At 52.9% G+C, this 27,447-nt stretch overlaps 3 protein-coding genes across 3 annotated transcripts; 2 read left to right on the forward strand and 1 right to left on the reverse strand.

Moving 5' to 3' along the window:
- The first annotated feature begins 1,412 nt into the window (after positions 1-1,412).
- SRS54 (SAG-related sequence SRS54) lies at positions 1,413-3,426 on the forward strand. The gene has a single exon (XM_002364711.2). It carries the CDS (start codon positions 1,649-1,651, stop codon positions 2,816-2,818), a length of 1,170 nt encoding a protein of 389 aa, XP_002364752.1. The 5' UTR covers positions 1,413-1,648; the 3' UTR covers positions 2,819-3,426.
- Positions 3,427-3,948: 522 nt separating this feature from the next.
- TGME49_315750 (hypothetical protein) lies at positions 3,949-6,528 on the reverse strand. Its single transcript, XM_002364712.2, has 3 exons — positions 5,361-6,528; positions 4,977-5,077; positions 3,949-4,369 (listed from the first exon to the last, which is right to left on the reverse strand). Exons 1-3 carry the CDS (start codon positions 5,707-5,709, stop codon positions 4,124-4,126), a joined length of 696 nt encoding a protein of 231 aa, XP_002364753.2. The 5' UTR covers positions 5,710-6,528; the 3' UTR covers positions 3,949-4,123.
- Positions 6,529-8,258: 1,730 nt separating this feature from the next.
- AP2XI4 (AP2 domain transcription factor AP2XI-4) lies at positions 8,259-24,380 on the forward strand. Its single transcript, XM_002364713.2, has 8 exons — positions 8,259-13,727; positions 14,134-14,721; positions 15,450-16,934; positions 17,560-17,724; positions 18,255-19,574; positions 20,075-20,905; positions 21,507-21,732; positions 22,256-24,380. Exons 1-8 carry the CDS (start codon positions 9,599-9,601, stop codon positions 23,220-23,222), a joined length of 9,711 nt encoding a protein of 3,236 aa, XP_002364754.1. The 5' UTR covers positions 8,259-9,598; the 3' UTR covers positions 23,223-24,380.
- Positions 24,381-27,447: the final 3,067 nt, after the last annotated feature.

Consider the following 27,447-nt stretch of genomic DNA (forward strand, 5'->3'; position numbering starts at 1 on the left):
TTCTATACTGCATTGGATCTGGGATGCGTTCGACGAGAGCAGATTCATTTCCGTGAGTGCTGGTGCCTGCATTTCCACAGAACGAAACAGTTACAGTCGAACAGCCGGCGGTAGATTTTACCTCACCTGCCCAAGAATCGCTAGTTGTCCTTCGCATCCCCGGTGTTGGCATCCTGTTTGTAAGAGTAGCAAAAGCAGGTCCCCGAACTTTTATCAGACTTATGACTTCTGTAGATAGCCTAACTTACGGACGCGAAGGTGTGCAGTGTGCAGCCTGAGCAGGCGTGGGGGTGCGGGTGCACATTAGGCCCTGCTAGCGATTTTGAAGACCTTCAGGGTTCATAACGATTGGTGGGTGACTGCTCGGTTCGCGCGCGTAGGACAAAACGTAAGGAAAGCATCTGCCTTAGGTGAGAAAATTTCCAGAGGTTGCCATGATGATGTTGTCATGAACTGCCAACGCTGATCAGGATAACCTGACGCGGCACGGAAACCCTCGGTGTTAAAAGGATCGCAAGACAAAGTGTGGTTGTGTGGAACGTTAGAGTGCGAAGGAACCTGGCAAACTCAGGAAATGTCAGGGCATGCGCTTGAAGGAGAGTGCGGCACTTCTGAAGAGCTGTGCAACACTGACTCCGGCGGGGTCGCTGGGTGCCTCTACGCAAGGAAGCTTTTATTTTCAAACCAGCCCCACCCAACTATAGTTCACTTGTTCAGGTCACTTCAGTTGAACGTCGACGTAGACTTGCAGTCATCAGGGACCAGAAGAATCGCAATTGCAATGAGTCCTCGTCTCCAAGAAAACTGAACTATGAGAATCCGAAGCCAGGTCCCTTCCCTACGACTTCCTCGATCCAGTGCTGCTATGGCGGCCTTCGACCTAGGAGGTGACACGCTTTCTTCCTCTGTTCTAGTGTAGTCAACGAATCTGTCGCAAGCCGATATTACTAGCCTATGTTTTCACTTTCCTAAGAGAAATCGTGGCACCAGACAGAAAACCCGAATTCACGTTGCGGCATTTGTGAGACAGTAAAAATAAGATTGAAAGCTGACGGTTGTCATGGTGACGAAGCTTCTTGTGATTGTCTCTCATCAGTCCGTGCTTCTGGGACTCTCTGGACAGGGACTATCCAATTTGACCCCAGCCTCATGATGTTGCTAGACTGCCTATTCTAGCGGGGTAGTTTGGTTTTTCCGTTTAAGTTGACCGAGAAATCTTGGGGCCTGCAGCTGGTGCATCTGGTGGGGGACAGAGTGTTGCGTACCTTCGACGTCGACTTCCGAGAGCTTCTGGGCCGGCCCCCCCGCCGGCAGCTCGACGGTCGTGTCTAACACAAGGTCCGTCTCGGGTGCATGCTGATGGCGTACGTTGGACCATAACTTCAGAAATGAGGAAATGGTGTACATCCGACAGACACTGGCGAGGGTGTTTGCGGTAAAAGAGCAGTTTTTTTCGATAGGCGGTGCTCTACCACCTTTCACAGCGTCCTGGAACTTCAAATGCATCCGTGACCGCTCGCAAGTTGCGGCCGGGAATTCTTGAAGGCTTGCGATCTCGCCTATCGTCACGGGTGTGACATCTGTTTCTTTCCCAATTACTGTGACACTTGCTTCTGGATTATCACACACATTACATGTGTGTCACAAAATGGCATCCGTTGCTCGCTGTGTGGTCCCGGTTCCGTCCGACCTTGTTCCTCGGAGGGAAATGCAACCCACACAGGGATGGAGAGTGAAGCGGGCCTTTCCACTTATTTCTGGGGTTGGCCTCACGCTTGTTTTTATTCAAATTGCGTCTGGTTTGTTCAACGCCGCGCCTGTCATTGTGATTGCCGGAGCCGAAGGCCAGACTTCCACTACTCTGGCATGTGCTGAAGATGCTCAACACAGCAAGATCAGCTGTACCTGCACACCTGGCACTGTTGAAAAACGTACTCCCGCTACTGCAGTCACACACGAAGTAACCGTGTCGGGAAACAAAAGTGAATTACAGCTGGAGTGCAAGACCAATTTCAATTTTGTACCGAAAGATGACACGGGCAAGAAAGTCTGTCCACCAGGCAAGGAAATCTGCGATTGCAAAAATGAAAGCCACTGTGTTCCTATCGATCCGTTCTTCACTGGTACCACTACCACTCTTGCCTGGAAGAGAGTAGGCACATCCAAGAGGGAGAATTCAGACACGAAGTCACTCACTATACCAGCAGAAAACTTCCCGTATGTCGATGGAAAGTTCCTTGTGGGTTGCACGGGGTCCAGTGAGTCTCCTGCCCCATGCGCATTGACTGTGAACATCGAGGCGAGAGCATCTGTGACGAATGATCATACTGTCACATGCGCCTACGGAAACAAGAGTAACAAAGAACATCAAGCTATCACTATCAAACCATCGCAGAACAGCTTCACCCTGGTGTGCGGTGACAAGGGAGAAATTCTGCCGAAAAACTACGTTACAACTTACTGCGCTACCCAAGCTGGACAGCACGCCAGCGACGATTGCAAAGGGGATTACAAGTCAATTCTCCCTGCCTACACAGAGAAATGGTGGAAGGAAAACCCCACTGGGTCCTTTGTTTTCGAGATTCCGCCCGGTGACTTCCCGGAAGTGCCGGTAAATCTTACGTTGAGCTGTCAACAAAAAACAACACGTCAATCTTCAATTCGAGACACGGACAGCAATGCATCAGACAAACCCAGCGTCTGCACTGTTGATGTGACGATTGAGAATGGACCGAATTCGTCTGCGTCGGCCACGGGATTTTTGTCCCTGACTATGGGAAGTTTCGCGGCAGTTACTGCGTTGACATACACTGCTTGAGTTTTGCCCGTGTCGGTCGTCAGGAGGTGTGCGCAAAACTGTGTGAGGTGCTCTTGAGCGTGATTCACTCCGACTCGCAGGTACGCAGTCCATGGCACGGACACGTATTTCTACGTCGGGGAGCTGCTAAGTCGTTTCTCGTTTCCTATCGAAATGGCCTTCTGCTTTGTCCAGTCTGCAAGCATGGGGGCTGGTGATTCGCAGGATCGGACTAATGCCACAAGATTGACAAATGGTTGCACCTGGCCGCTTCCATCAGTGATACACCACGTCGAACACTACCTTGCAACCTTAGCAGTTGGAACAAACAAGTTGTACTTCACTTTCGCCTGGAAAAGGGTAAAGAACCCGGGTAATGTAAAAGAAGCGATCTCATGAGTGTGCTTCAACGCTCTTTCTCCCCGTTATCTGCTCTACATTGAGCAGCTTTAGGCTGTCGCATGCTAGAACCGCAGAAAAACCAGGGCACCGCAGAGGAATGGTGGCTGTGTTCCTTGTACACATCCAGTGCAACTGTTACATTGTTGCTGGAGGAAGAGTTATTAAAAGCATACAACGGAATATAAAAGATTTCCAAACATGCCAGCTAGGAGCACCTGCTTGTTGACACCGTATCATTTGGTCCCCTCCTCGTTAAACTGCGATTAAACCACCCGTCCCCCAAATTGACTGTTCGTGTGCCACGAACATTTTCCAGTAATTCGGCTCTTGCTTCGACCAGCTGGAGATATGCCTATATTTCTTGGACTGCATAGTCAGAGAATGTAATCGAACCACTTTTCCTGGTGCGTGTAGCCACTTGTTTCGTCTATGTATCAGCAAAAAACGGGTCTGAATACACTGCTGTGCTTTCCTTTCATTCTTCAAAAATATGTGCACTTGAGGCCTATTGTATGATGTAGGCGGGGAAAGTATGCAAGGATTAGCGAACAAGCGACTTTTTACACTGATTGTCACCAACAGTGCCTTGGTAACGATCAGTTCCCACCGACGTGCTACCAAAACCAGATGTATGAGCTTTTCATTATACGGACAACTGCGCGACTCTGGTAGAGTTGTTGTTCTCGCTTCCGAGACACATATGCTCGGGCAATGCCAATTGACAGCAGTTTAATTAGAAACAGCTGAGGTGGGAGTTGGGGAGAAACAAGACAGCGTTTGTCACTTAGCAATGCATATTTATTGGCAGTGTCAGGCACTGCATCCCACGAGATAGGCCGAAGCCGACAAATTTGGAAAAATAGTTTCTCTTAGCGACAGCTGCTGCGTGCTGAGAAGAGACTTCACTGCACTGAGTTTTGTCAGTTACTTTCCACTGCCGAACCATGCACATCTGATGCTTCCTCCATCGGAAAAGAAGGGGCGTGGGCGAAGCGACTTATCGATGTCTGCCGGCAGGCGAGATCCATCCTCCAAAATGCAGTGTGCACTCATGCTCAGAAAGTCCATTTTCCCCGTATGGGACATGTAGGGGCAATCGTTGTAGATGTAGTCCACTCCCGGATGGGGAGGAATGTATTTCTCCTCTTCGGGCGTTCGTTCGGGTTTTGCCTGATAAACAAAAATGACGCTTGCAGTCTTTAATTCGTGCTGTCCTCGCAAACAAATTAAAGTCGACCTGCCAAAAATTCAGCCTGAATGAGCATTCTTTGAGTGCCAGCGAAAACATGCAGGATTTTTCCGGAGCGACACAACGCCGTGGACACTTAGACGGCGACACCGGCGGAGTGAAACGAATATCCAGCTGTTTCCACCACGAAGCAAAATTCCATTTCCAGCAGATGTTGTAAGGAGGTGGACTGCGCTTGCTGTTCCCCGTTACCAAATTGCATGCAATCAACGTATAGTTTTTCTATGAACGGACTCCCACGCCTAGAAGCCTCAACATATATCCTAGAACATTTGTCTGGAAAAATGAGAGGATACTCAGTATTACACTGCGTTTCCCAGTTGGCAACCTTGGGCACACCTTCGCATCTGTCAACCAAGACCGAATTAGGGAACGAGTATCTACAAATGACACAATCATGCGAGAAGCCAAATCAGACCGGAGAAAACCAATTGCTTCTACGGATGTCGAAAATAAGTGCTTCTAGGCTGTACTGGGAGACACTGGACATGATTCAAAGCTACCAGGCTATTAAGTTGGCTGACTCACCCTGGTCTCAAGGTACTCTCTCCGTAGTGACTGGTAGTGATCAAACGGCCACAATGGGTACAGCGACAAATCCCAGATGTTTACAGGGATTTCTCCGTCGGCTACAGAAACAGCGACAAAGGCGCACCGCAAGCAAAAGGCTTGACTTCCCGTTTCCCCCCCCAAGTGCCTCTGGAGCTGGAACATCCAAGTCGCAGAGCCTAGAGTAGGAGCACTTTTCGAATATACTGTGGTTACCGCTACGCTCGATGCAGTCAACATGGTGGTCTCAAGTGGGCGGCATACATGACGCCAGACACCTTGATTTCTGGATGACTGGACGGTATGCGCCACGCCTATTGAAGTGTAAAGGCAAGGAGAATCTAAACGTTTCAAACGACTTACGGCCCGTGAGTTTGACTCTGTAGTCGCCGCTTTGGTTCGCAATAGCCACTCTTTCTTCGCTAGCCATTTCCTCCAGGAGATCCACGGCCGCTACAGATTTCGACGAAAGAGAGTGTCTTAGGCTTTCAGAGCGAAACATCTCCGATGGCATCGAGGCGAGAGTCGCCCGCCTCACAGGAGTTTCTGGTGTGACTTCTGGTGCCATTACGAACGAACCTTCAGGGGAAAATAAACGCGCTAGCGAAAGTTGTGGCACCCCAGTGCTCTCTAGAGTCTGAGAGCGCTCTAGGCCTGCAGTGACCTGTTGCTCTGCTCCATCAGCAGATTGTATGCCAGTTTGCGAAGACATTTTTGCAGTTTCTGCCCTGGAAAGGCTATGCCGGAGATGAGAACTATCAACAAGAACAACGGGACCTACCAGAGTAGATCATTACACACCTTTCGGGAGTAACAAGCACAAGCTGCAGAGCTTCTTAGTGTCGCTGTCACTGATCAAAACACTGGATATTCCGACGGTCAACAGAAAGCGGAACTATTGCCAAACATCGGTGGTGAAATGCCAACGGAACAAAGTGTTGAAATCAGGCCTCACGTTAGGTTCCTCCTGCAGCAGGTAAGCGCCGGTGTCCTTCTCACAAAAAAGTCGCAACAGTCAGGGCGTTGTTTTCCCAGAAACTGATGTGGTTTCACAAAACAAACGAGAGAGTGTGAAAAAGGCAGGGGTGTCACGGCGGGGCAAAAGTTGGCGAGAGCCGCTGGAATTTTGTGACGGCGAGGAGGGCCAGCTTAGGAGCGGAGTCAATCAATTCGCGCACTACAAAGCACGAGATTCGCAAAGAGAGCACGATATACGCCACTGTCTGTATCGCAGCAGCTCTAACGCGAAAATGTGGTCAAATACAACTGGAAAATTTCGGCCGGTTCTGTAGAGAGTAATGCCACGCGCGCTGACGGGAGTACCGGCCGCGAGTCTCTCTCCTGGCGAGGTTCTAGACGAAGAAAAGGCAAATGAAAACGACGGCTAGTGTGTTCCACATGTACCACCGATGTGAACACAGGGGAAAAAGGAAATGACCTTCTAATGGGGTAGCAAAAAACTGGAGGCAGAGGCAAACACTGTGGAGATGTTCTCGATTTCGCCACACGGGGATTCATCACTCAAAACCAGAGACCGCAGTTGTCGCAGCCGTAAAAAACCAGCCGTCCCGATGCTCGGCGTCCACGGTGTGACTCGACAGCCAGCATCGGCAAGTCATCGCGCGGTGAGTTCGCAACATCGACCAGCGAGCAAGACATAGGACTTCAGTTCTGTGCCTTTTTTGTGTGTGCGCCTGTTTTTCTTTTTCGGACTGAAGCAGCGGCAAAGAAAATCATAAGCTGTGGGTAAGCGGCGTGTCATACCACTGGGAAGGGCGCGGTCGAGAAGAAAGCCTCTATGCATTTATTCGACGTAGAACAGACACAATTCTGGGGCACGTACGGCAACTATGATGCTGCCGGCTGGCACTGGGGACCGATTTTTGACGTCTCTCTTGTCGATAAGGGGGACGCAAAGACTCATACAGGTGACATTGTTAGATGATTTTGAACTTCTGAGCCTACAGTTGATTCACTGCAGGTCTCAAAGGCTGGGGCAACGGATTAGTTCACTGGATGGTAACCGTTGGTTTTACAACTATATGCAGGATGCGAGGGCTGAGCCGCACACAGGGAACCACATTCATCATGCGGTATAGAGAAATGGAATGAAAGAAAACTTGCAGTTCGCATCAGCAACTGGTGAAGATTACGGAATCTCACTTAGCACCCGCATCTGTAGGTCGTGCGAAAGAGGACTGCTCTCACGCAGTTTTTTTCGCGTCAGAGTTGGATTGCCTCCTTGTAGTTGCAGTAAAATGCGAACAGTGGTGACCGTCCTCCAATTCAGACCTCCTGATTCAGCCAGCATGGCATGGAAAATCTTGCACCACCATTCGTGGGTCTTTGCTACTAGAGTTAACGTAACAACTGGCTAGCAACACACATCGACAACCTGGCACTTCACGCTGTTCCGGCTTGTAGTGATGCAATCACCGATTCTAAATGCTTCTGGCGCACATGTCAGTAGACTGTGGCAGGATATCTATCCGACTCCTGTGGACGAGTTCTCTGTAAAAAGCCGTGAGTCTGTCGTCATGGCGTTCTGTACCCACATTCCCTTCCGTACCACGCAGTCGCTCCCTTGTGTTTTCTTTCTCAGAACCCCTCTGCTGCACTAGGTTTTTTCAAGCTTGATACGCACTTAACACGTACGCTAAAGTGGAGAAAAGACTTTAAACTATGACTTGCCAGCCATGGCGGCGGTGTATATTGGTGCGCGTCAAGTGCCGTAACTCACAGACCTAGTGGATAAATCGAATTGCTTTTCTAAGTATGCAAATTGAGTAGCCTTGAGACGCCCCATAGGATGGTTAAAATTACCCTCGATTGTGGCGAAACGCACACAAGCCGATTCGACGAACGGTTCTAAAAACGACTAACTGGCGTATTTGCTTCCGTCTGAGAGGTGACGGTGAGGAGCGCGACACACCTGACATTTCGCTTATAATAGGCATCGGTGCATCACCCTCTGGTGGACTCGCAGTTTTGGCGAGTAGGAATAAAGGTAATGACTCAGTTTATTCGATCTGAGTTCTCCGCGCCCGTCCAGCTCAGCTGTGGCACAAGAGAAGCAAACGCTTACCTTTGTGAATTTCTTGCCGCGAGAAATCTCATGCCGCAGAGCGATTTCCCGTGTTGGCGCGCTGTCTCTTGATGCTCGAGAGAGCCACAAGCCTGTGTGGATGAGCGACGGCTGTGACTTTTTGTGCGAATAGTATCGTCCAAGCTACCTTCGACTTCACTTCACACCAAACCTCCGTTTTGCCGGTTTTATACGCATGGCTCGAGCTTCTTTCTCTGGTAGTTGAGTTGGCCTTTCCAATGTTGTATCACCTTTTTCCCGTACCCTGTGCAGGACGCGAACTGGCGGACCATTCCGGGGACTCGTTCCCTTCGAGTCGATACTTTGAAACCACTGGAGGCCAGTCTGGAGGAGACACACGTGGATTGAAATGTTAGGCGTTTTTCTCAATGACACTTGGGCGCCTGGATCTATTTTTGGAGTTCATAAGCCGTGTCGTTGTCTGCGTCGATGCCAACGCGTTAAACTCGACGGCGAACCCGGGGTGTTCAACGCTGCAGCGACAGAAGCCGTTGACTGCAGTTAAGCACGCTGGGAGCAGACGACCCAACAGTTTTTGACAACACAGAGAAATCCCACTTGTTGCTTTTTTCGCACGCCAGTCCTACCTGAGAACACTGAAATCTTCTGGCGGATGTGGCTTTGTGCTAATCCGACACCTTCGGTTTCACCCTGAATTAGTGTGCTCGGCACTCGAGTGAGCTTCTACCAGGTAGCCGGCGTTTGTGCCCTGTTCTTTTTGTTCTTTTGCGTTCGCAGGTCTGCGTCTATTCTTCTTTTCAACTCTGTAACTGTTTTGAAGCAAACGGTTTTCCTTTAGGTCGCCGAAACTGGAGATCCAGGCTTGTCATCTGTCAGTCGTACCTCCTCTGGGCACGCGCTACTGCTCTTCGCCACAAATGGCTTGACTTACGGCGTTCTGTGTTCATTTCTAGTTCTGTGCGGCTTCCGGTGCTTCTTTTCTGATGCTTGTAACCACATTTAAAGCTGCCGACGTGTCTTTTTCGTTGATTGCCCATAGTTCGCGCCTTCGTTCCCTTTTTAATTTCCGTACCTTTAGTCGTGTGCTTCACTGCCCTTCCTTTCTCCTCAGCTTTCTTGCTCTTCGTTTTGTGCCTCACTGCCGTTCCTCCTTAATTTCCGCGCTCTGAATCCTTCGCTTCGCTGCTATCTTCTCGATTTTTGTGGGTTCCTCTCCTTCGCTTCACTGCCCGTTTCTTGTCAATTTCCGTGCTCTGAGTCTTGCGTTTCCCGGTAGCATATTCTCAACTCGCTCTTCCTGGTAAACCGCGACCGCGCAAGGCCTCACTTTTCACGCGTGTTTCGAGACTTGTCTTTCGCGCTTTCGCGCCTCCTCAACATACAGCTTTTCGCGTCCGCGCGGGACAGCCGCGGTGGGCACTGACAGCACTTTCCCTGGTTTGTTTCGCAGGCGTTCACGGCGGTATTTCAGCGGATTTCCATTCCTCTCAGAAAGGAAGTCCGTTAAAAGACTCTCAATGGAGGAGCTTTGAGAATGACGACCGTATCGCGGGCGCACGCCTCAAGGAGCCGGCGCAAGAGCCGCGATGAGGACAGCGAAGGGTCTTCCTTGCCCGCTGTCGGAATTCACGAGACCCAGTCTCCGGTTTTTTCCAGAGAAGGACATGAGGGGGATCGAGCAGCCCAGCCAGAAGATGTTGTCGCTGCAGAATCTCATTCTAATCCCCAGTGGCCGACACCACTTGACACAGGCTTTGACAAAGGCGCACCTCCTCTCGGATGCTCAAGGTCGGAGGAACTTCGCTCCCCTCCAATGGCCTCTGGCAGTTTCCACGGGAGCGGAACTGGCGGCGATGGGGGCTGCCTTCTATCCCTCGAAGCGCATGCAGTTTCGAAAGATTCAGAGAGACAGGTGAATTCGGGTTTGCCGGGAGGCGGCGATGAGATTTCTGGACGGCTCTCGCCGTCATGCGCCTCTCTGCCTCTCGTGGCTGCCGCTCTGTCTCCCGTGGAGGATACGAGATTGGAGCGGGACAGCTCTATCCCAGTTCTGAAGCCCAGCTTGTCGATTCCGAACCTTCTGGTCACCTCGCCTTCTCTCACGAGTGTTTCTTACGTGTGTGAAGCTGACCGCAGCGCAGAGGGCAAAGCCCCCTCGATGGACGCCCTCCCGCCGTCGCATTCGGCTGCTCCGGAAAGCGGACTGTGGCGGGAGTGTGACGAGAGAGGAAAGAACTCGTTTTTTTCGTCTGGCTTGCCAGCGCACCCGGAGGGAAATGGCGAACGGGCAGGTGAGGGACAAGACCCCCGAAGTGGGGATTTTGAAACCCCGGAAGAAGCCGCCTTCTCCGTCCAGAGAATTCTCCAGGAATCCGAGGAGCTCTTCTTGTTGTCGGGATGTGCACGGGAAGACCGTGGTGGCGAAAGCGACGCGGCGTTCAAGACCATGACGCGGTCCGAAGGAGCGTTTAGCCGCGAACCTGCACATCGACATGCATTTGCGAAGCCCGGAAACGGCGGAGAGTCTGAACCATTCATGTCGATAGATGAAGAGAGAGCTGCCTCTCCAAGTGCCTCTGGACCGTCATCGTACGCGTTTTTGTCGTTTGAAGAAACTTCTGCCGGATCAAGAAGATCTCCGGATGCCCAGTCTCCACCACTGTCTGGACACCTTTCTGACGGCGACAGAACCCAAAGAAAAGCGGGCGAGAGATTCCTGGAAGACCCCAGGGGAAACCTGAAGCGTTCCCGCTCTCCGTTAATTGCTCGCGACTGCAACCGATCACTGGGCACTTGCGATTCCTCCTTAACAACTCGAGGTCCAGTGGCTTCCGATACCTCTCCCCGCCGTGGATACACCGACCAGTGGCATAGCCACCGCAAGGCGCAAAGTCCAGGCAGGTTTCGTCGGACCAATACGGAGGGAAATGCAACTCCTGTCGACTCGCAGTCTTCGCCGCCGTCGAAGAAACGCTGTTGCTTGGCTGAACGATTTGCGTTTGAACGACGGCGACAACCTCCCGTGCCACTCCCCTCCGTTGCGTCTGCTGTCGCGGCAGCCCTCGCGCAGTTCCCTCCGGGTGCCTGTACTGCGGCGGTCGAGAGAGCCGATGATGTTCCACCAGAAGGTAGCGGCAACGGCGTTCTGCCCGGTGGTGAAGTGTCGGATTTGTCGCTTTCTGACCGAAAGTCTGGCGCCAGCCCACGTCAGACCCTCGACACCTTCCTTCCCGCAAAAGGTGCCTCTGCCGCACTGAAACAGGAGGGCTCCTCCTCTGAAATTGGTGAGGGGTGCCCGGCTTCTGACGACGCAGCTGTCGCTGCAACGCTCTCCGGCTGGAAGCGAGGCAGAGGTCCGCGGAGCGGCTGCGTCTCTGGATCGTCCCGTGCGAGTTCGCTGGAACACGCGGGCGCCAGACGACGTTCGGGCGTGGAGAGGAAACGAAGGGAAAAGCGAAAGGCCGCTCTGGCGACTGCAGCGGTTGTCTCGGCGAGTGTGCGTCGTCTGGCACTGGTTGCGGCGCCTTGCCTTGTCGAAAATACGCTGAGACAGTGGTGGCGTCTCCAAGAGCAGGTGGGTGACGAATTGGACAATGGCGGAGTGTCTGAGGAGCAGACGACGGGACGTTCTGGACGCAGAACGGGGAAGAACCCCATTGTCGGGGGACGGGTGAAAGAGGGTGAGCAGTCCGTTCGACTGGAAATCGAAAGATCCGGCGACAGCCCGCGAAACACAGCCAAAACTGAGCCTGGAGACCAAGGCGCGGCACAGGGGCAGGGGGGACCCGAGCAGATTGCTGAAAACGAAAGCGGGACGGAGCGGATGGAGACGTCTCAGACAAAGCAGGAAGCGCAGGACTTGCCGTTGCACCGGGAGGCCGCTTCCGCCTCTGCCACGCCTTTCATCCCGGAAGGCAGAACCCAAGAAAGAGACTCGTATCTCCGAGTGACTCTCTTCGCAGCCTCCCAGGTTCTGAACAGCGGTCAGTTTCGCCAGGCGATTCGCATGTTCCCGGGAGCCGATTCGCCTCGGGGCGACCAGCGTTCGCGCTGTGTCGTGCGGGTGTACAAACAGTCGCTGCGGAAGCGCCGACTGTCTGGCGATCGAAACAGAAGAGTCGGGGAAGACGGAAACCTGGTGTCTGTGAGTCTCCGCGACCTCCTAGCGAACAGCGGCGAAGACTGGGAGCCGTCATCCCCCTCAGCAGCAACGCGGCCGCTTCCGCTCGCCCCATCTGCTCTTTCGGCTCACCAAGCCAGGTCGTCTTTCGGGTCGTTTTCCAGACGCAGCGCTGAGGGGGTCCCAGGGCCTTCCCCCTGGGGTGGGGACTGCTCGCCGACAGCAGCACGCTCGCCCTTGCCTCTGTCGACTTCGCATGATCTGCGAAGGAGGCGCGTCTGCCCTCCTCGGCGCCGCTATTCCCCCTCAGAGTCTGTACACAGCAGCGACGGGCGGGGCGGCGCCTGTGCGATTGCGGCAAAGAAGCCCAAGGGGAGAAGGAGCCGCGGGAGAGAGGAGCAGACAAGAGAGGAAGTGAGCGAGTCTCGGTGCTCGACGCCGCGCTCGTGCTCTTCTGTCAGATACGCGGTGTCTGACGGTTCGCCTGCTTCATCTCGCGCACACCTAGGACGTCCAGACGACGAGGGAGACGAGAGGATGACAGGAGGACAGAGGACTCCTAGGGGGACTCCCCAGGAAGGCGAAGACAGCGATTTCCTTCCAGCAGGTATGAGTGGTCTACGCGGCGGAACCTTGCCGCTTGACCAACTGGGAGAGAGAAGTCGAAGTGCAGAGAGGTGGATGCCGGCGCCCTCAGTCGCAGTCGTTCCCTTCGCCCCGAATATCCTGGCAAAGAAGCACGCTGAAGACGTAGAAAATCAACTCGATGGCGGCAAAATGTCGCTGGACGGAGTCGGGCAAAAGGAGTGCGGACTTGTGGAAACTGGCGATACCGGCGAACAAGAAGCGGCGGTAGCGGCTTCTGAAAAACGGAGACCACTGGAGGCTCAAACTCCTGGGAGACATGGAACCACAGTGTTGATGAAAGGTGAAGGCCTTTTGGCAGGTCGAACCAGTGAAGTCGATGGTGACAGGACGGGTGAGAAGACGACACAGATTTCGCCTTTTTCAGAAGCGACAGGGATTTGCATTTTGAGGCGATCACCGAGGCGAGTTCAGTCGAATTCGAGTGAGGCCTCACGCACCGCGGTACGCTCCACAGAAGGCCTGGAAACCTCGGACAAGCTCGGCGTCGACGTTGGCACTACAAACAAAGAAGCGGATTCCTTCAGTGCTTCTTGCGACTCTCCAAGAGACTCTTTGGAGAGGAACGTCGGAGAAATTGTTGCCATATGGGCGCGAGCCCGCGATGCCAAACAGGGGGGAAGAATTAGGCGACGTGTGTGGCTGCCGCCTGGCATGGCGACACATGGTGGACACGAAGGGAATGAGCAGAACAACGAAGCGATTTGTGGCGGGGGAGCCACCCCCATGATGAAGACAGAAAGGGCAATGGAAGAGGGGCGAGGAGATGCGAAGACGCACCCTGTCGGAGGAACATATGCGGAGACAGAGAAAAAAGTCGTTGATGAAATGAAGGCCTGGTGGTCTAAGCTGACGTGTGCCAGCGTCGAAGCGGTGCCGGTTCAGACCTTGACACTCGGTGAGTATAAAAAGAATTCGTCGTTCTCTTAGAAGTTTCACCTCGCATCGAGCACCTTTGCGCCACCCACTTTTCACATGTGAACGTGCGATCGTGCTGGTTTTTTATTCACTCTCAAGCTTCTCGATTGATGCCCTTCCCTCTGAGCTGTCTCTAGGCGACAACATCACTCGTGTCAGACTACGTGGTTTTTCAAAAAACGGTTCCTGTCTCGCTAGGTGAACTGTCGGTTTTCGCTTTCCAGTCTGACCTGCCCCTCTGTCTGGAGTGAAATCGTCACATTTCCTGAGGGGTTCTTTTTCGTCGCTTCATCAACTCTGCAGCCCGTGTGTGACATATCTGAGATTAGTCGATGAGACGCGATTTCTCATGATGGCGTTGTTTCCGATTTCCTCGCTTTTTGCAGACGACTTTGCTCGGGCGTTCTCGACCGTGGCGAACCGAGCAGTGGACCTCCTCTGTCTTGCCTTTCGCGCCCGAGGCGCTGGCCCGGTGTTCCGGCCTGTGCTTTCCTCGTCCCCGAAGCAGCAAGGAAACTCGCCGCAGCCTGAGAGTGAAGATGTAGAGACACGCATCGAAACGTATAGACAGCAGGTTCGGCGCCTTTACCGGAGACGGCAGCAGCTCCATGAGGCGACTGGAAATTCGCCTTTTTCATCTTCGCGCGTCGGTGGAGCACTCCAGCGCAGGATAGGAGAGTTGCAGCGGCTCCGCGAGGCCCATGGACGCGTCGACATTCCGAATGAAGGGCCAAGGCGAGAAGAAGACAGCGAGAAATGCCCTGCGTCACTATGGGACGTTCCGTTGAGACAGAGGAAACAAGGCCGCAAGCGTGTGTCCCCGTGGTACAGCGTGGGCGTCCGCTGGCTTGCTGATTTCTCCGCTTTCGAATACTTCGTGGTGAAAAATTACAGGAAAGAAGATTTGGGCGCAACGGTCTCGCTCAGCAACAGAGGCGAGGCATCCGACACCACCTGGTCCGTCGACGGGACAGGTAAGGCGATTCGCGCTTCGTTAGAACGTCTGGAGTACTTTATTAATCTGGGATTATGAAAGAGTCGAACGTTGCATGCCGGGATATTCATTCGTTAGCATTTGTTGATCCGAAATGCGGTCAGTGGATGGGTGACGACATTGGTAAGAAAACTGTTCTCTATTGTTGTAGGATGTCCCCCACCATAAGCCGCCTACAGCTTACATGGCAGACTCGCTTCTCTCTTTTAGACCTTACTACCGGATGAGCTTGATGGTTACACTAAACTAGCAGTTTAGTGCCTACAACCAGGGACCGGAAACCGAGAAACGGGTGCTTTTAGTGGGTTTAAAGAGAGCGACTGAACGGGCGTCTGCGCTGATCGAAAAACGACAGGATGTGTGGTTGGGTTGCGACAGCCTTTGTTGCGGGAGTATATTTCTCTCCGTGCTGTTCCATGTTTCGTCGTGGCGTATCTTCCCCTCCTCTCCTTCGTTTTGTTTGGTCTCATTCATCCGTGGTTTTCTGCAGTCTGCTTTCGTTGTTGGTGTCCGTGAAGGTCGGGATCCGTAGGATCCCCAGTGAGCAAACCAGTTCGAAACAAGGTGACAAGCATTCCTAGATGCACGTAACCGGTAAAAAGACATCACGACGATTTTATCTCGCATGGTGCGGCGTATCGAACCTAGTTTCAAAATACCGTTCAGATCCGATATCAATAGGTATCCCGGTTTTCGTTTCTTTCGCAGGTTCGCAGCGGGCGCCGGTGCCGTGTCTGTCTCGCGCAGGTACCCCTAGAACTGTGTCGCCGTCGCCGCCGAGCGCAGACGCGATGAATTTGTGGGCTCAGGCTTATGCACCGAGCCTGAATCAGCCCCGCGGCATGTCTCCCGCGACGACTCCGCCTCTTTCTGAGTCGGCGACGCCTCGCGGAAACGTTTCGCCTCCGTTTAGTGAGGCCAGCTCCTCGGGACAGCGCGGGAAGAAAGTCGCTCCTGGACCGAGCGCAGACGAGAAGAAGGACGAGGATTACCAGAGCGCAGGAAGTCTGAGGTGGGAGGTCGACGGTGGACAACGCAGGCAGGTTCAGGTCCGCAGCCGTCTGCTTCTCCATGAGCTTCTTCAGCCGCCGTCGCTTGATGCGACTGGATTGAGAACCGCTCTCGTCCTCATCGTTCTCAGGCTCCAGCGTTTTCTCCGCCTCAAGGAGGGAGGCGTGAACAACAGAGGCAGGGGTCAGAGGAGTGAGAGGAAACGCCGCTGCCGGGCCATGCCCCCCATCTTCATTTTCCGGGATGATTCCAACGCGTTTCAGGAAGCCCTCCTTGCGAAAAAGCTAGATATTCGTCTTGACTCAGATTCTCCCCACACGGACGTTCCTTCAAGGAGAAGCCTTGATGGCGAGGTGGGAGACGAAAGGCGGCGTCTTCGTTCAGTCAAACCCACGAATTCAAACGATCTTTCGGATGAACGCGGCCCTCCCCCGCCGTCGACAATGTCTCCCCACAGCCTTGGCTCTGGCCCCTGTGACACACAGGAAGGAGTTCAGAACCTTCAGCAGGACGCTAGCTTGTTCTCTCCCGCCTTGGCTCAAGGCCAGGCGCATGCCCACACAGACGCTGTGCCTGGAGCCCGGCACGATGATGTCTTGCCGCGGTCTCCGCGTTTCCCTGTTGTGGACGCGGGGCCAGAAGAGACACCCCGCCCCGAGGTCGAGTCTATGCTGGACTCTGAAAGTGGAGACCCAACGGGTCTGGGGCAAGCGTCCAGACGCCGGTGGCGCGGGCGAGGTTCGCGGACCTCCGTGCAGCGAACCGTCTCGACGTGTCTCCACGAAGACCATTCTGGAGACAAAACGCCTCGAGAAGAGACCTTCGGCGGTGACGCAGCCTCACTGCTCCGCGTCGCCAGCTCTGTGCCACCTTCTACCTGCTCGTCTCCTCAGTCTTCTTCTGGAGGCCGCCGAGAACGGGGGAGACGCGGCGTGCGAGGCCGAAGGGGTCGGGGGCGGTTGATCTCTCAGCAAGGTTCGAGTCTGCTCGGTCAAACTGTGTCCGCAGGAGCCTTGAGCAGCGGAGACACAGCAGGTGCGATCTCCACGGAGGGTGAGAACCGGAGAAACGCGGTTCGTCCTGGAGCTCTGGAACACAGCGATGAAGACAAGGAAGATCTTTCGGCGAGTTCGCCGCCTTCCGATGATGGGATCTCTCAAAGGAGCAGTGGAAGTCAAGGAGGTACGAGGGGAAGTTGGTAGAGCCAATGGTCTCAAACGAAAACGCGGCAGCGCGTACTGTAGACATTGGCTCTGTTTTCGAAAAGACAGTTGCGGTGTGTGGGCGAACCGCCAGTTAACGCAGGCCCCCTCCATCCACTGCAGATATTACTAAAATTGGGAGTCCATGAGATACGAACGTTTTTGATGAAATCTTGTTCGAAAGGAGAAGTACCCAGTGTAAGAGGGAAAGAAACTTACCTTCGTCAAACAAAGAAGGGCCTGCGGTGGAGGCAGAAGTTTTTCAGGCCTTGCGCACCGGAGATCCGAGTTCGATTGTGGTAGCATGACATCGGCGACGAGGCAGATAAAGAACTGTTCTTCCAGGTGTATAGTCCTCAACATGAACCAAAAACCAGAAAGTTGCGAAAGACACGTTTACGAAGAAACAGGGCTTCTTCACGTGCAGCGATTCGTCTCATACTCTTCCCTACACAGTAGCAATCATGCCCAAGCGTATTATGGAAATGCTTTCTCCATGTTGCCGTCGTTCGCGTCTCGCTCGTCAGGCTGAGCGCTTTTGTACATCGGCGCCGTTGCGTGTGGTGGATAGTTTGACAGCTTGTTTTTTCCGTCTGTTTTCTCAGATTCGTCTTCGTCAGGAGGGCCTTCGTCGGAAGCCTGTCGGAAGACAACTTCTCACGTGGCGGCCAAGGCTGACTCAGCTTCCCCACGTGCACTGCATCCATCAGCGCGCCCGCAGCCTCGAGGGACAGCTTCGTGGACGCCGGGCGGCGAGCCCGCGGTGTCAGGTAGGCTGCTTTATATACGTTAGGTTTTATCACTTGTCGAGCGAGACATGGAGACACTACGCGAATGCTATATAAATGTTTGTAGAAACTCGTAAGTGTATGACACCAGAGGTCGACACGTGGCTCGCTGTCACACTCTGCGATCCCTATACACAGGTGCATCGGCAGAAGGACTCGTCGTATATTGCCGTCATGCTACACACAAGTGTGTTTGATTTGCGTCTGTATATAAGTTGATATATAATTGTTTGTATAAATGTTGTGAGCGTTGGAGGAAACCAGGATGGTATTTCCAGCGATTCGAGAAGACAAAGTCAAAAGAAGGCCTTCCAAGGATGAACGCGTTTTGCTGATGAAACGGATCTTCTGTCAGTTTCATATAAATATGAATATATATATATATATATATATGTAAATTATTTATATATATATGTATATATATATATATATATATCATTTCTGGTACAAGTGATTGCATGGTTGATGTAGTCTTTCCTTGGCGGGTTGCTTTGCTGGGTTCCTGTTTCCAGGCGTTCAGCACCCGTCTGCCTTGACACCGTCGCCGAGCCGGGGGAGGTTTTCAGAAGACAACGTGGCGTCGCGTGTGTCACGGGTGTCCTCGGTGGGTGCTTTGCTTCGTAGCAGGTGTGTCGTGGGCGAAGAACAGAAAGAGACACAAAATTCGTGCTCTCTGTGGGTGGTGGAGAAGGGCGCTCTCGAGCCGTTCTGGTGGCGCACAGCATCTGCCGTCGGCTGCGTCTCCGCGGGCAGAAGAGATCACAGCGATAAAGACGCGAATCGGCTTTTCTTGGCCGATAAGGAAGCAGGCACCGGTCCTCTTCAGGACTTCGTCCTCCCTGACTTCTCCGGGTCCGCCAGAGAGATCCACGGAGACGAACGAGGAAGCGACAGCGACGCATCTTGCAAGTCTGCAGCGCTCTCCACCACCAGCGACAGCAGCGGAATCTCAGAGGTTTCCCTCGATCTGGAAAGCACTGTGCAGGAGGTCGCCCTCGGCACAATTCTTTCCTCTGCCCTCTCTGCTCTGCACGGAAAGACAGGTGATGGTGACACTCAAGAGAGCGATGCAGAGAGAGAGGCGAATGCGGACGACGGCAGTGCGACAGGGGTCAATGAAAAGGACTTGAGAGGCGAAAGCCGACCGGAACTACCCTCGCCAATCCCGGGGAAGGACGAACTAGGTAGCCAAGAGGAGGGGAAGACAGCTTCGTCTCTGCCAAGTGTGAAGGCCGAACAGGGAGGATCCGAGAGAGGAGGTGCAGATGAAATTGTGAAGAAAGCCACAAGTGTGTTGCGGGCATGCAAAGACCCCGACGAGGCAACGTCTACATCTTTGGTTCCCGAAGGAGAGGACGAGAATGACGCTTGTGGGGCGTTGGAACCTGACTCGCTAGTGTCGGTCTCTGCGCTGGGGGAGAGCAGTGAAGAACTCTTCACAGAGGTCCCACAAAATGAGAAAGAGTTGAAGAAGACACTCCAACACGTGGATCCAAGGCTCTGTCAACAGATGCTGCACGGCGGCCTCTGCTTCATTCGCACCTACGTGGATCTTGAGACGAAAAAAGAATCCCTGCAGGCCGGGCCTTTTGCCGCGAAGCGGCGGAGGGTCGCGCAGCTGCTTCGGGGACTCCAGGGCCTGTTTGACGCCTTGGAATCTGTGAGGGAGAGAGAGGGAGACGATCTCTCAGGAGAACACGAGGGAGACAGTGCTTCCGGCGGACTGTTCACAGCAGAGCAGGAGAAGGAAGGAGCTGACAAGGTGTCAGGAGACAGAGAGAACGCAGGCGAAAGGGGGCAGAAAACTGCCGCCGAAACGGGAGACCAGAAAGGTGAAGAGAGATGGAGATTCGTTTCGTTTCGACTCACAGAGGAATGTAAAGTAGATATGTTTCTGGGGCATTTCCTCAAAACGGTGTTTTGCACGTTTTTCTTTTCTCTCATTTAGCCGTTTCCTCGATTACGTCTTCTTCACCGGGTCCGCAGTATGGTCTTCTTACTGTGCGATGGAAACCTCTCGGCTTTCCCTCTGTTTCCTCATTTGTGATCCCTGAAACTGCATGCACTGGATGCGGCTTTGGCTGTCCGCTCTCTAACGATTTCACTTCTTGTTTATTTTTGAATACAGTGGCACAACATGTCTGCCCTTTGTCCGTGCAACGTCCCTTTCCATCTCTCTGCGTATTGCCTAGATGCACTGTCCTTCTTCTTTCTAAGTTGTCACCCAAACCCCGTCTCCGTTTGTGTCTCTGGTGTCCCTTTGTCTCCCCCGTTGCCACTCATCTTTCTGTCCCTGTCGCGTTTTTCTGGCTGGCTGTGTTCTCGTCTGCAGCGAGCATCGAGGACGCTGTGGCTGCGGCGTTCTGCCGGAGAGTTGGAGCCGCGATCGCGACCGAGACTTGTGGGTCGATTCAGACCGTCTTCCCTGAAATTGGTGAAGCATACGATGTGGAGGACTCGGTGGCGCGACTTGGTGCGCCTCCACGAGCCCCAGTTCGCACCAGGCGCGAATGCACCGGAACAGGGTTCACGTCGACGGCGGCACTCCCAGAGCCGCGAGGAGAAGATGGGAGGAAGCAGGAAACGTCGGAACCGCTTGGCGTGGAGGCGGCAGACAAGACAGACATTCAGGGAGAATACGCTCAGGAAAGCGAGCACACGTGGACGCAGGAAATGGGGCGAAAAGCGTCTTTATTTCTGTCTGGTACCCTCGAGTTAGCGCAACTGAAGGAAGAACAGCAAGTGGAAGAGCTCCAAGGGGAAGGCGACCCTCTGACAAGCTTTCTTCTTCCTTCAGACCAATCGGATTCGACGAAGAAAGCGAACGAAGAGTGCATGGGAGGGCGCACCGCGAGAGAGCTTTACGCAGAACGAGAAGAAGACGTGAAGACCTTAGGTCGCCGAAGAGAAGCTCAGACTGAGAGCCGCGCTCGTGGGCCGCATGTCGACAGTTCGGCAGAGGCGGCGAGCGTAGCCCAGGGCGACGAAGGAGGAGAAGAGGCAAGGAAACGGAAGAAAGATGAGAAACGAGAGAAACGAAGTGGAAATGCATTTCTTGACGCGCTGCTCGAACCCGCGTTGCGAGAAGACGTTGGTCGTGCCTTCCTCACCGACTTCGGATCCCAAGCTCCACAGAACAGCACAGACGCTGGCAAACCGATCTGTAAGTCTTCCGCGATCCGATGTGCAGAGAGACGCATGATGTTGCTGTCTTCTGGTGTGATTTGATTTGGCGTCCTCTGTTTTTCTCTTTTTTTCGCGGTCGGATTGTAGCACGAACTGAAAGATGTTGGCATTACGTGCCTTGCCTTAGGGACGTGCGAGTTTCACTGATCGCTCGCGCAAATGGAGATGTGGACTGGTGAGAAGTCCGTGCTTTCCGATTTCGCTCATCTTCGAGTCCATCTCGGATGCACCGGCGTCTCTTCTGCATGAGTGGTTCCGTGGTATCCTGATATGGGGGTTGTTGTTTCACTTTTTTGCCGTCCCGGTACGCTCGAAAGTCGCTCAACCTGCACCTAATATGCATCGTTCAGAGCAATGCCGATATTTGCATACCTGAATTTCCTGTACCTCCCGAGGCGACCAGAGGAACACAGCAACAACCAGCCCATTGATCTCGTGTTCGTGTAGTATTGAGACTAGCCACTCATCTCGCATCCGCTCCGTTCTTCGCGTCTGTATCTGGTCTTCTCCGCTTCTGCCACTTCGGCTTTTTGTGCCTTTTTTTCACTCTTTGCGGCCCGTCTGTGATTTGTTCTCAGTCCTGTCTCCGTGTGTCTTCGGAGTCCGCGGAGGAGCGAGATGGAAAAAGCTGGGTCTTTTCAACGACGAGGCACAGAGAGAAGGCACCGAGAGTTCACCCTGGAGAAACGACTGCAGCGATCCCATGTCCTACCGTGCCGATGCCCCTCATACCTGGAGAAGACACGAGGGACTGCTCTGGGGTGGCAGCAGACACGCGGCGAGTGCCTTGCGCCACCACGGCAGGTGAGGATGAAGAAAGGAAGGGTGAAAACAGTCAAGAAGCACAAGGAAAAGGGGAGTTATATCAGGAGACAAGAGGGAAATGCCCCGTGTTCTGAGCCTCGCCTGGGGGCTCGAAGGTCTCGTAGTGATCCGATGGATTCTTTGCAGGAAGAACTATGTGGAAAGCAAATAGAACAGAAGCAAGAACACAGAAGGGTAGAGCAGGAAACGGGTTTACGAGGATGCGGATTTGGGTTCCTCATTCTGAGTGCTAAAGAGTTGGTTTTGATGTTACCACACGTATCGAGAGAAGTCAACAAGCCAGCGCTGTTGAGATCCAAGTTTAGACATCGCAAGAGCAACAACACAACAAAACAGCGTGTTTCCGATTAGGACGGAAACGTTCTCCGCCAGGGCCACAGAAGCGAGACAGGCCTCTTGCATTCTCCAGGCACTCTGTGCGCTCCAAAAACTTTGAAATATCCGAGAAAAATTTGACGCGCAACGCCCGTGTCACTGTTCGTGTTCGTTCCGTTTTTTTTAGGAAGAGCCCCGCATTTTTGTCGCCCCAGTGGGAAGACGACGAACGTCTTTCGCTTTCCTCCTCAGCGGATGAGCGCGGCTACACGAGCAGCGGCTCCGAGCGGTTCCTCAGTATCCCAACTCGACGCAAGTATGGCCTTCGTTTCCAGAGACGATCGACGAAGACAGGGCGGGCGCCGAGCCCGACCGCAGGCCGAAGCAGCGTTAATCGGAGTGGCTGGAGGGAGACTCTTCGTCCATCATCTGGTTTCTCCGGTGAGGAGACGCCCCGATCGCTGAGCTCTAGAAGAAGGCGAGGCGGCTTAGGAGGCTCATCGCCAACGGCCTTCCGCCCTCCAATGACACGGGCTGCGACAGGGAAGGCAGCGGCGTGTGTGCGACACGGCGACGGTGACGAGTGCGCAGAGCCCGACTCTCAGTTCGGCGCCTTTGGCTCGGCGGACCTAGGCCTGTCAGACCGGCGAGGTGAAGCCGGAGAAGCAGATACGCGTGAAGAGAAGGCAGGAGGGTCTGCTCGTCATGGAAAACGAGGGAGTGGAGTTCGGTCCGGAGGCGCTAGAGAAGCTGGAAGCGATGCGGGGACAGACACCCTGTGGGTGGCGCCTGGCAGCGGTCCTAACACTTGCCGGAGTGGGCGCAAAAGTCCTGCAGCTGCTGCATTGTCTTCGTTGCCGACGGGAGTATACTTTGATGCCTCACGGAAGTTGTGGAGGTGTCAGTGGAGAGAAAACGGTCGATTCAAGACGAAAGGCTTTTCTCTTAATGTGTACAAGACACTCAAAGAAGCCAGGCGCGCATGTGTCGTCTACAGGTGCCTTATGGGAGGCTGGGAAGTCGACCCACGCTGGCTCGGACCCGACGACGACGAACAAGACAACAGTGGCGGAGCAGACGAAGTTGGAAGACCTGTGCCGTCCGATGGCATCTCCGATGTTGTCGGAGAGGCGAGAAGAAAGGGAGAATACTGAGCTTTCCTGCAGAAACCGTTACGGGAAGTTTGGTTTGCTGTGTGCTGAGGGAGGATCAGTCCTGTGGTTGCATACATGGCTAAAAGGGGTGGGGTTCGCAACCTGAAGGTTCACTGTAGCCCAAGCTACCGGAACTACTGGCGTCGGGTGTTAGGCGAAGGCCCACCCAGTGGGCGGCAGTCAGAAATGAGCCGATGTAAAGGGTGGAATGAACGAAAGCCATCGGCATACATGATTCGACAAAAAAGAATGTGAAGACAAACGGATCCTGTTTTCATTATGCATTTCCATCCTCCACGTGGGGTGTTTTTAGCGGTGTCACACATAATTACAAAAGAGGTTCGGCGTCACAACAGTCCACCACAAATGGACTATCGGGGGTATCGCCGGAGTAGACTTTTCCCGAAGGTTTTGTTGTTCTCAGGTTTTGCGTGCACTCATCGTGGAATGAGCGTGTCTTTCTCTACGTCGTTTTCGTTCCGTAATATCTCTGGCTTTTCGACGACAACTTCGTTGTTTGCGCGGTATGAACAAACAGAGCTTCGGGCTTCGCATTCGTGTGAAAGGAACGCACGCCGCTCAAGCTCGGTCGACACTGGTTGCCAGAAGTCGTCGTGACCCCTGTGTGTGTAATTGAGTGGCATTACGCTTTTTCACATGAAACATTTGGGCGTAAAGGGGAACGTGATTCTTAAGAAACTTCCCCTCACCAAACAACCCAGAAAATCGATGCGTTTTCAAGGTACTCTCCCGACAACCGGTCGGCGACTGTGGAAGGCATTTGGAACATAAAGCAGATGAAGGATCAACGCTTTTTTGGGAAGGTTTGATGCTCGCCCATGCTTCTTCCGCGGCATTTCCCCAACTTAGATGAGTGATTCAAACAAGAACGAATAAAACTTTAGTAATCGTGTGTACGATGTGCCGCGAGTCTAAACTCACAGTGAGACGACCTTTTTTCGTAGCGTCTGCCGCTCTGGTGGCATGGTTTCTGCGGGTGGTACGTCAGGAGTATGCCAACTGTTTTATTTTCCGATTAAGGAATGCTCCTGTTGAAGGTGGCTTTGTGCGTGTGTGTCTGTTTCTTGAAGCATACGAAATAATACATAGTGAATTCGCAACGCTGAACTTCCCCATGAGTTAACGTGCATACGCGCGCTCGAATTCGGATGCAGATTAAGCTACAGACATGCTCTCTGGAACATCATTTCTGATGCAGTTCTCGTGGTTCACGAACGACTCGAGCACCCGCATGCCTCGCGTGTTCACGTATTGTGGCCGTCCGTTATCGAACGTAGGGAGGATGAATCGTAACAAACATGTGGATTAGTAGTTCCTCTTCCACATACAGCGGACGTTTCAAGGCAGTATATTCTTGGAACTCCGCCACGGTTCTTCTACGCCTACAGGTATCGTCGGGAGGTATAGATAGCGCATGGCTAAAATGTTTGTCCAATCATCTGATACACAGGCGGCTATAGTAGCTTGTTGAGCAAGCATTTCACCCAAATGCTAGTCAACAAGACATAGACGACAAGAGGCAACCAGAAGGCACTTCCATGACGGACTCCCTTGTGTACGCCTTACTACGAAACGTTTTGTCAATGGAATAACTGTCGTATGTCTGGACTCTTTTTTCGGCGGCATGTTTTTTCGTTGCTATGACGCAATCGCTTTCTTTTCAGACTCACACTGCGGACAGCGCTGGCAGTCAGCGACAGGCAACCGTAATCATGATGAAGCTAACGTGAATAGGGTGAATCTGGTGTGTCGAGGGTTTCATTACGGCTTTCCAGAAAAGGTTCATGACATTTTGAGGAGGCGACGAGCTCCCAGCGTAAAGTAAACAACCTGACTGTGGAGGTTTCCTCAGATCACATGAACTCTAGCTAGCACCGCAGTTTTAGAGTTTGATTGAATTGGTATCGTAAGCCCGGTACGTAATGGAATGTCTCAAAGGACGTGATCCCTTCTTCCAGGTTTGTGCAGTCCTTGTTTAATATTTCGCTTTTAAGGTACCGATCGACTTGCGCGTCTCTGAGGGGTCTCAAGACCCTGCACACGCGTTGGTAGCGGGCGTTGTGGTGTGTCTTTTTTAGCGACCGGTACCAGAGTAAACCTCCTCGGTAACCATTTTGGGCTTACAATTGGGAAGGATGAAGGCCCTCCACACTAAAGGGTAAAGGGGGAAAGAGGATCATGCCAACAAGCCCGAAATCGCATTTTCTCCCATAATCCTGTTGGGTTATGCCTCGTTTCACACGAGGAACCCTGTTCTACGCTGCCCGCCAGTGGAAGGGGTCACTGCGAGAACCCTGTGAGTCGCACTTGGTTTGTGTTGTAATGGAAACCGTTTTTTCTGCCCCTCAGGGTCACTGTTTTTCTTGAACAGTTTCGTCGTTTCCAGAGCAGTGGCGAAGCAAGTTCGAAACAAGGATCCGTTCCTGCCTTTCAGCACGGGACACGCCAGTGTTGTGTTATCCGCACTGACCCGTGCCGATCCCATATGCCGCTGTGAATCTTGGTACACCCCGATGTTCCCTCTTACGACCCTTGCAACACAGCAAGCGCGTCAACATACCTTGTTTCTTTCTGGTGAGCTGTTCACTGTCTCTTTGTTTGCACTGGAGAGGAGACAAGTCATGTCGAAAATTACTGTAATGAATACGGTTCCATGTGTTTTTCCAAGTCCAGTACCTAAATATCCGAACATAGTGGCAACAAAATTCTGGTCGCTGCATCTCCTCTACCTCGGTAACCCGAACATTCTGGAGCTCGGGAGACGCTTTACGAAATACGTCGATATTACCATGTCCTTATTGTTCAGCTTGGTGAGCCAATTCGTGTCTACAAGTTTTCTCAGCTCCTGGTAGACAATTGCCGATGGTCATCTTTGGGCGGATTGTCCCCTCGACTCTCGTCGGGGGTCTTATTATAGCGGTGTTGTCTCGTTTTAGCCATCATAAAACACAACCTACCGGTCCGTTGTCTTCTATGATTTCGTTATATGCCCATCTCTTGGCAACGGTGACACCGGACACAGAGCAGGGTGCGGCGCTGTCACATGAGACAAAAGGGAAAGAGGAGACCGAAAATGAAGCCCCTGTACATATGTCTGTGCCTGAACATACACCAGAAGAACATTTAGAAAGTGTTCAGAAGAGTGATACTGATGTAACATCCGACCAAAGTGTTCGTGCGGAGGCCAGTGTTGCATACGATGAAGAAGGACAACCGCCCGAGTTACGGGAAGATGTGGTGGCTTCCGAATTGGATATGCATCCAGAAACGGGCGGTGAAGTTAGAATGCAAAGAGACACAGGCGATGGATATGGAAGAACACATAAAAGAGTTCGCAAATCCGGCGCCCGTCGTATGAAAGAGGACTCAGACGACAGACTGCAGCGAGATACCGATGAAGGTGTTGACAAAAGGCACCGGAGGAGCGGGAGGGTGAAGGAGCGCACTGGAGATGAGGAAAGAGACAAAAGCGCGCAAGCGGAAGATACAAGATTGAGTGAGCTGCCTATTAGACCTGGAGCGCTTCTAGAAAAGGACGATGTGAAGACGACTCCGCCGCAGAGGTATGACTTCCAACAGTACGAGATAGATCTGCAGCTGTATCGAGAAATGAGAAAGAAAGCTAGGAATTATGCTCGTGGCACAGACGTACTAGAGGATAAGGCAATGACACCAAGAAAAGTGACTCGATTTCGATCAATGTGGGAACATGTAATGATGTTCTTTGAAAAGCACTTTCCTCCGAATGACAGGCAGAAGTAGGCAAATCTGGACAGCACTTTTGTCTCTGTAAACGATTCAGAGATTTCCAATTGCCTAGTCTGTCTTCTTGGCATCGACAAAGCATTCCCACAAGAATTTTGAGCAATTACTCCGTTTCCGCACCGTTCAAAATGTTACACTGGTCGTACGGAATTGGCGAAGCTGAACGTCCAGACAGGTGAACGTGGACTTCTGCTGATTGCTACGGATGATTGAAAGAACCAAAGAACTGGCGGGAACACGTCACATGCTTCTACACAAATTGTTGTCAAATTCGAAACTTCCGCAGAATCGAGAGGTGTAGGTGCCTTGTCAGGGGCCGCTAACCCAGAAACAGTGGCATGCAAGCACTGACCTGTTACTGTATGAGGAGATTGGCACGGTGTGAAAGAAAAACATTTCTGCCTTTGCACTGAGATGACGTTGGTACCCCCACCGTAAT

This window comes from Toxoplasma gondii, chromosome XI (genome assembly GCF_000006565.2).
Source record: "Toxoplasma gondii ME49 chromosome XI, whole genome shotgun sequence".
NCBI classification, from domain to species: Eukaryota; Apicomplexa; class Conoidasida; order Eucoccidiorida; family Sarcocystidae; genus Toxoplasma; species Toxoplasma gondii.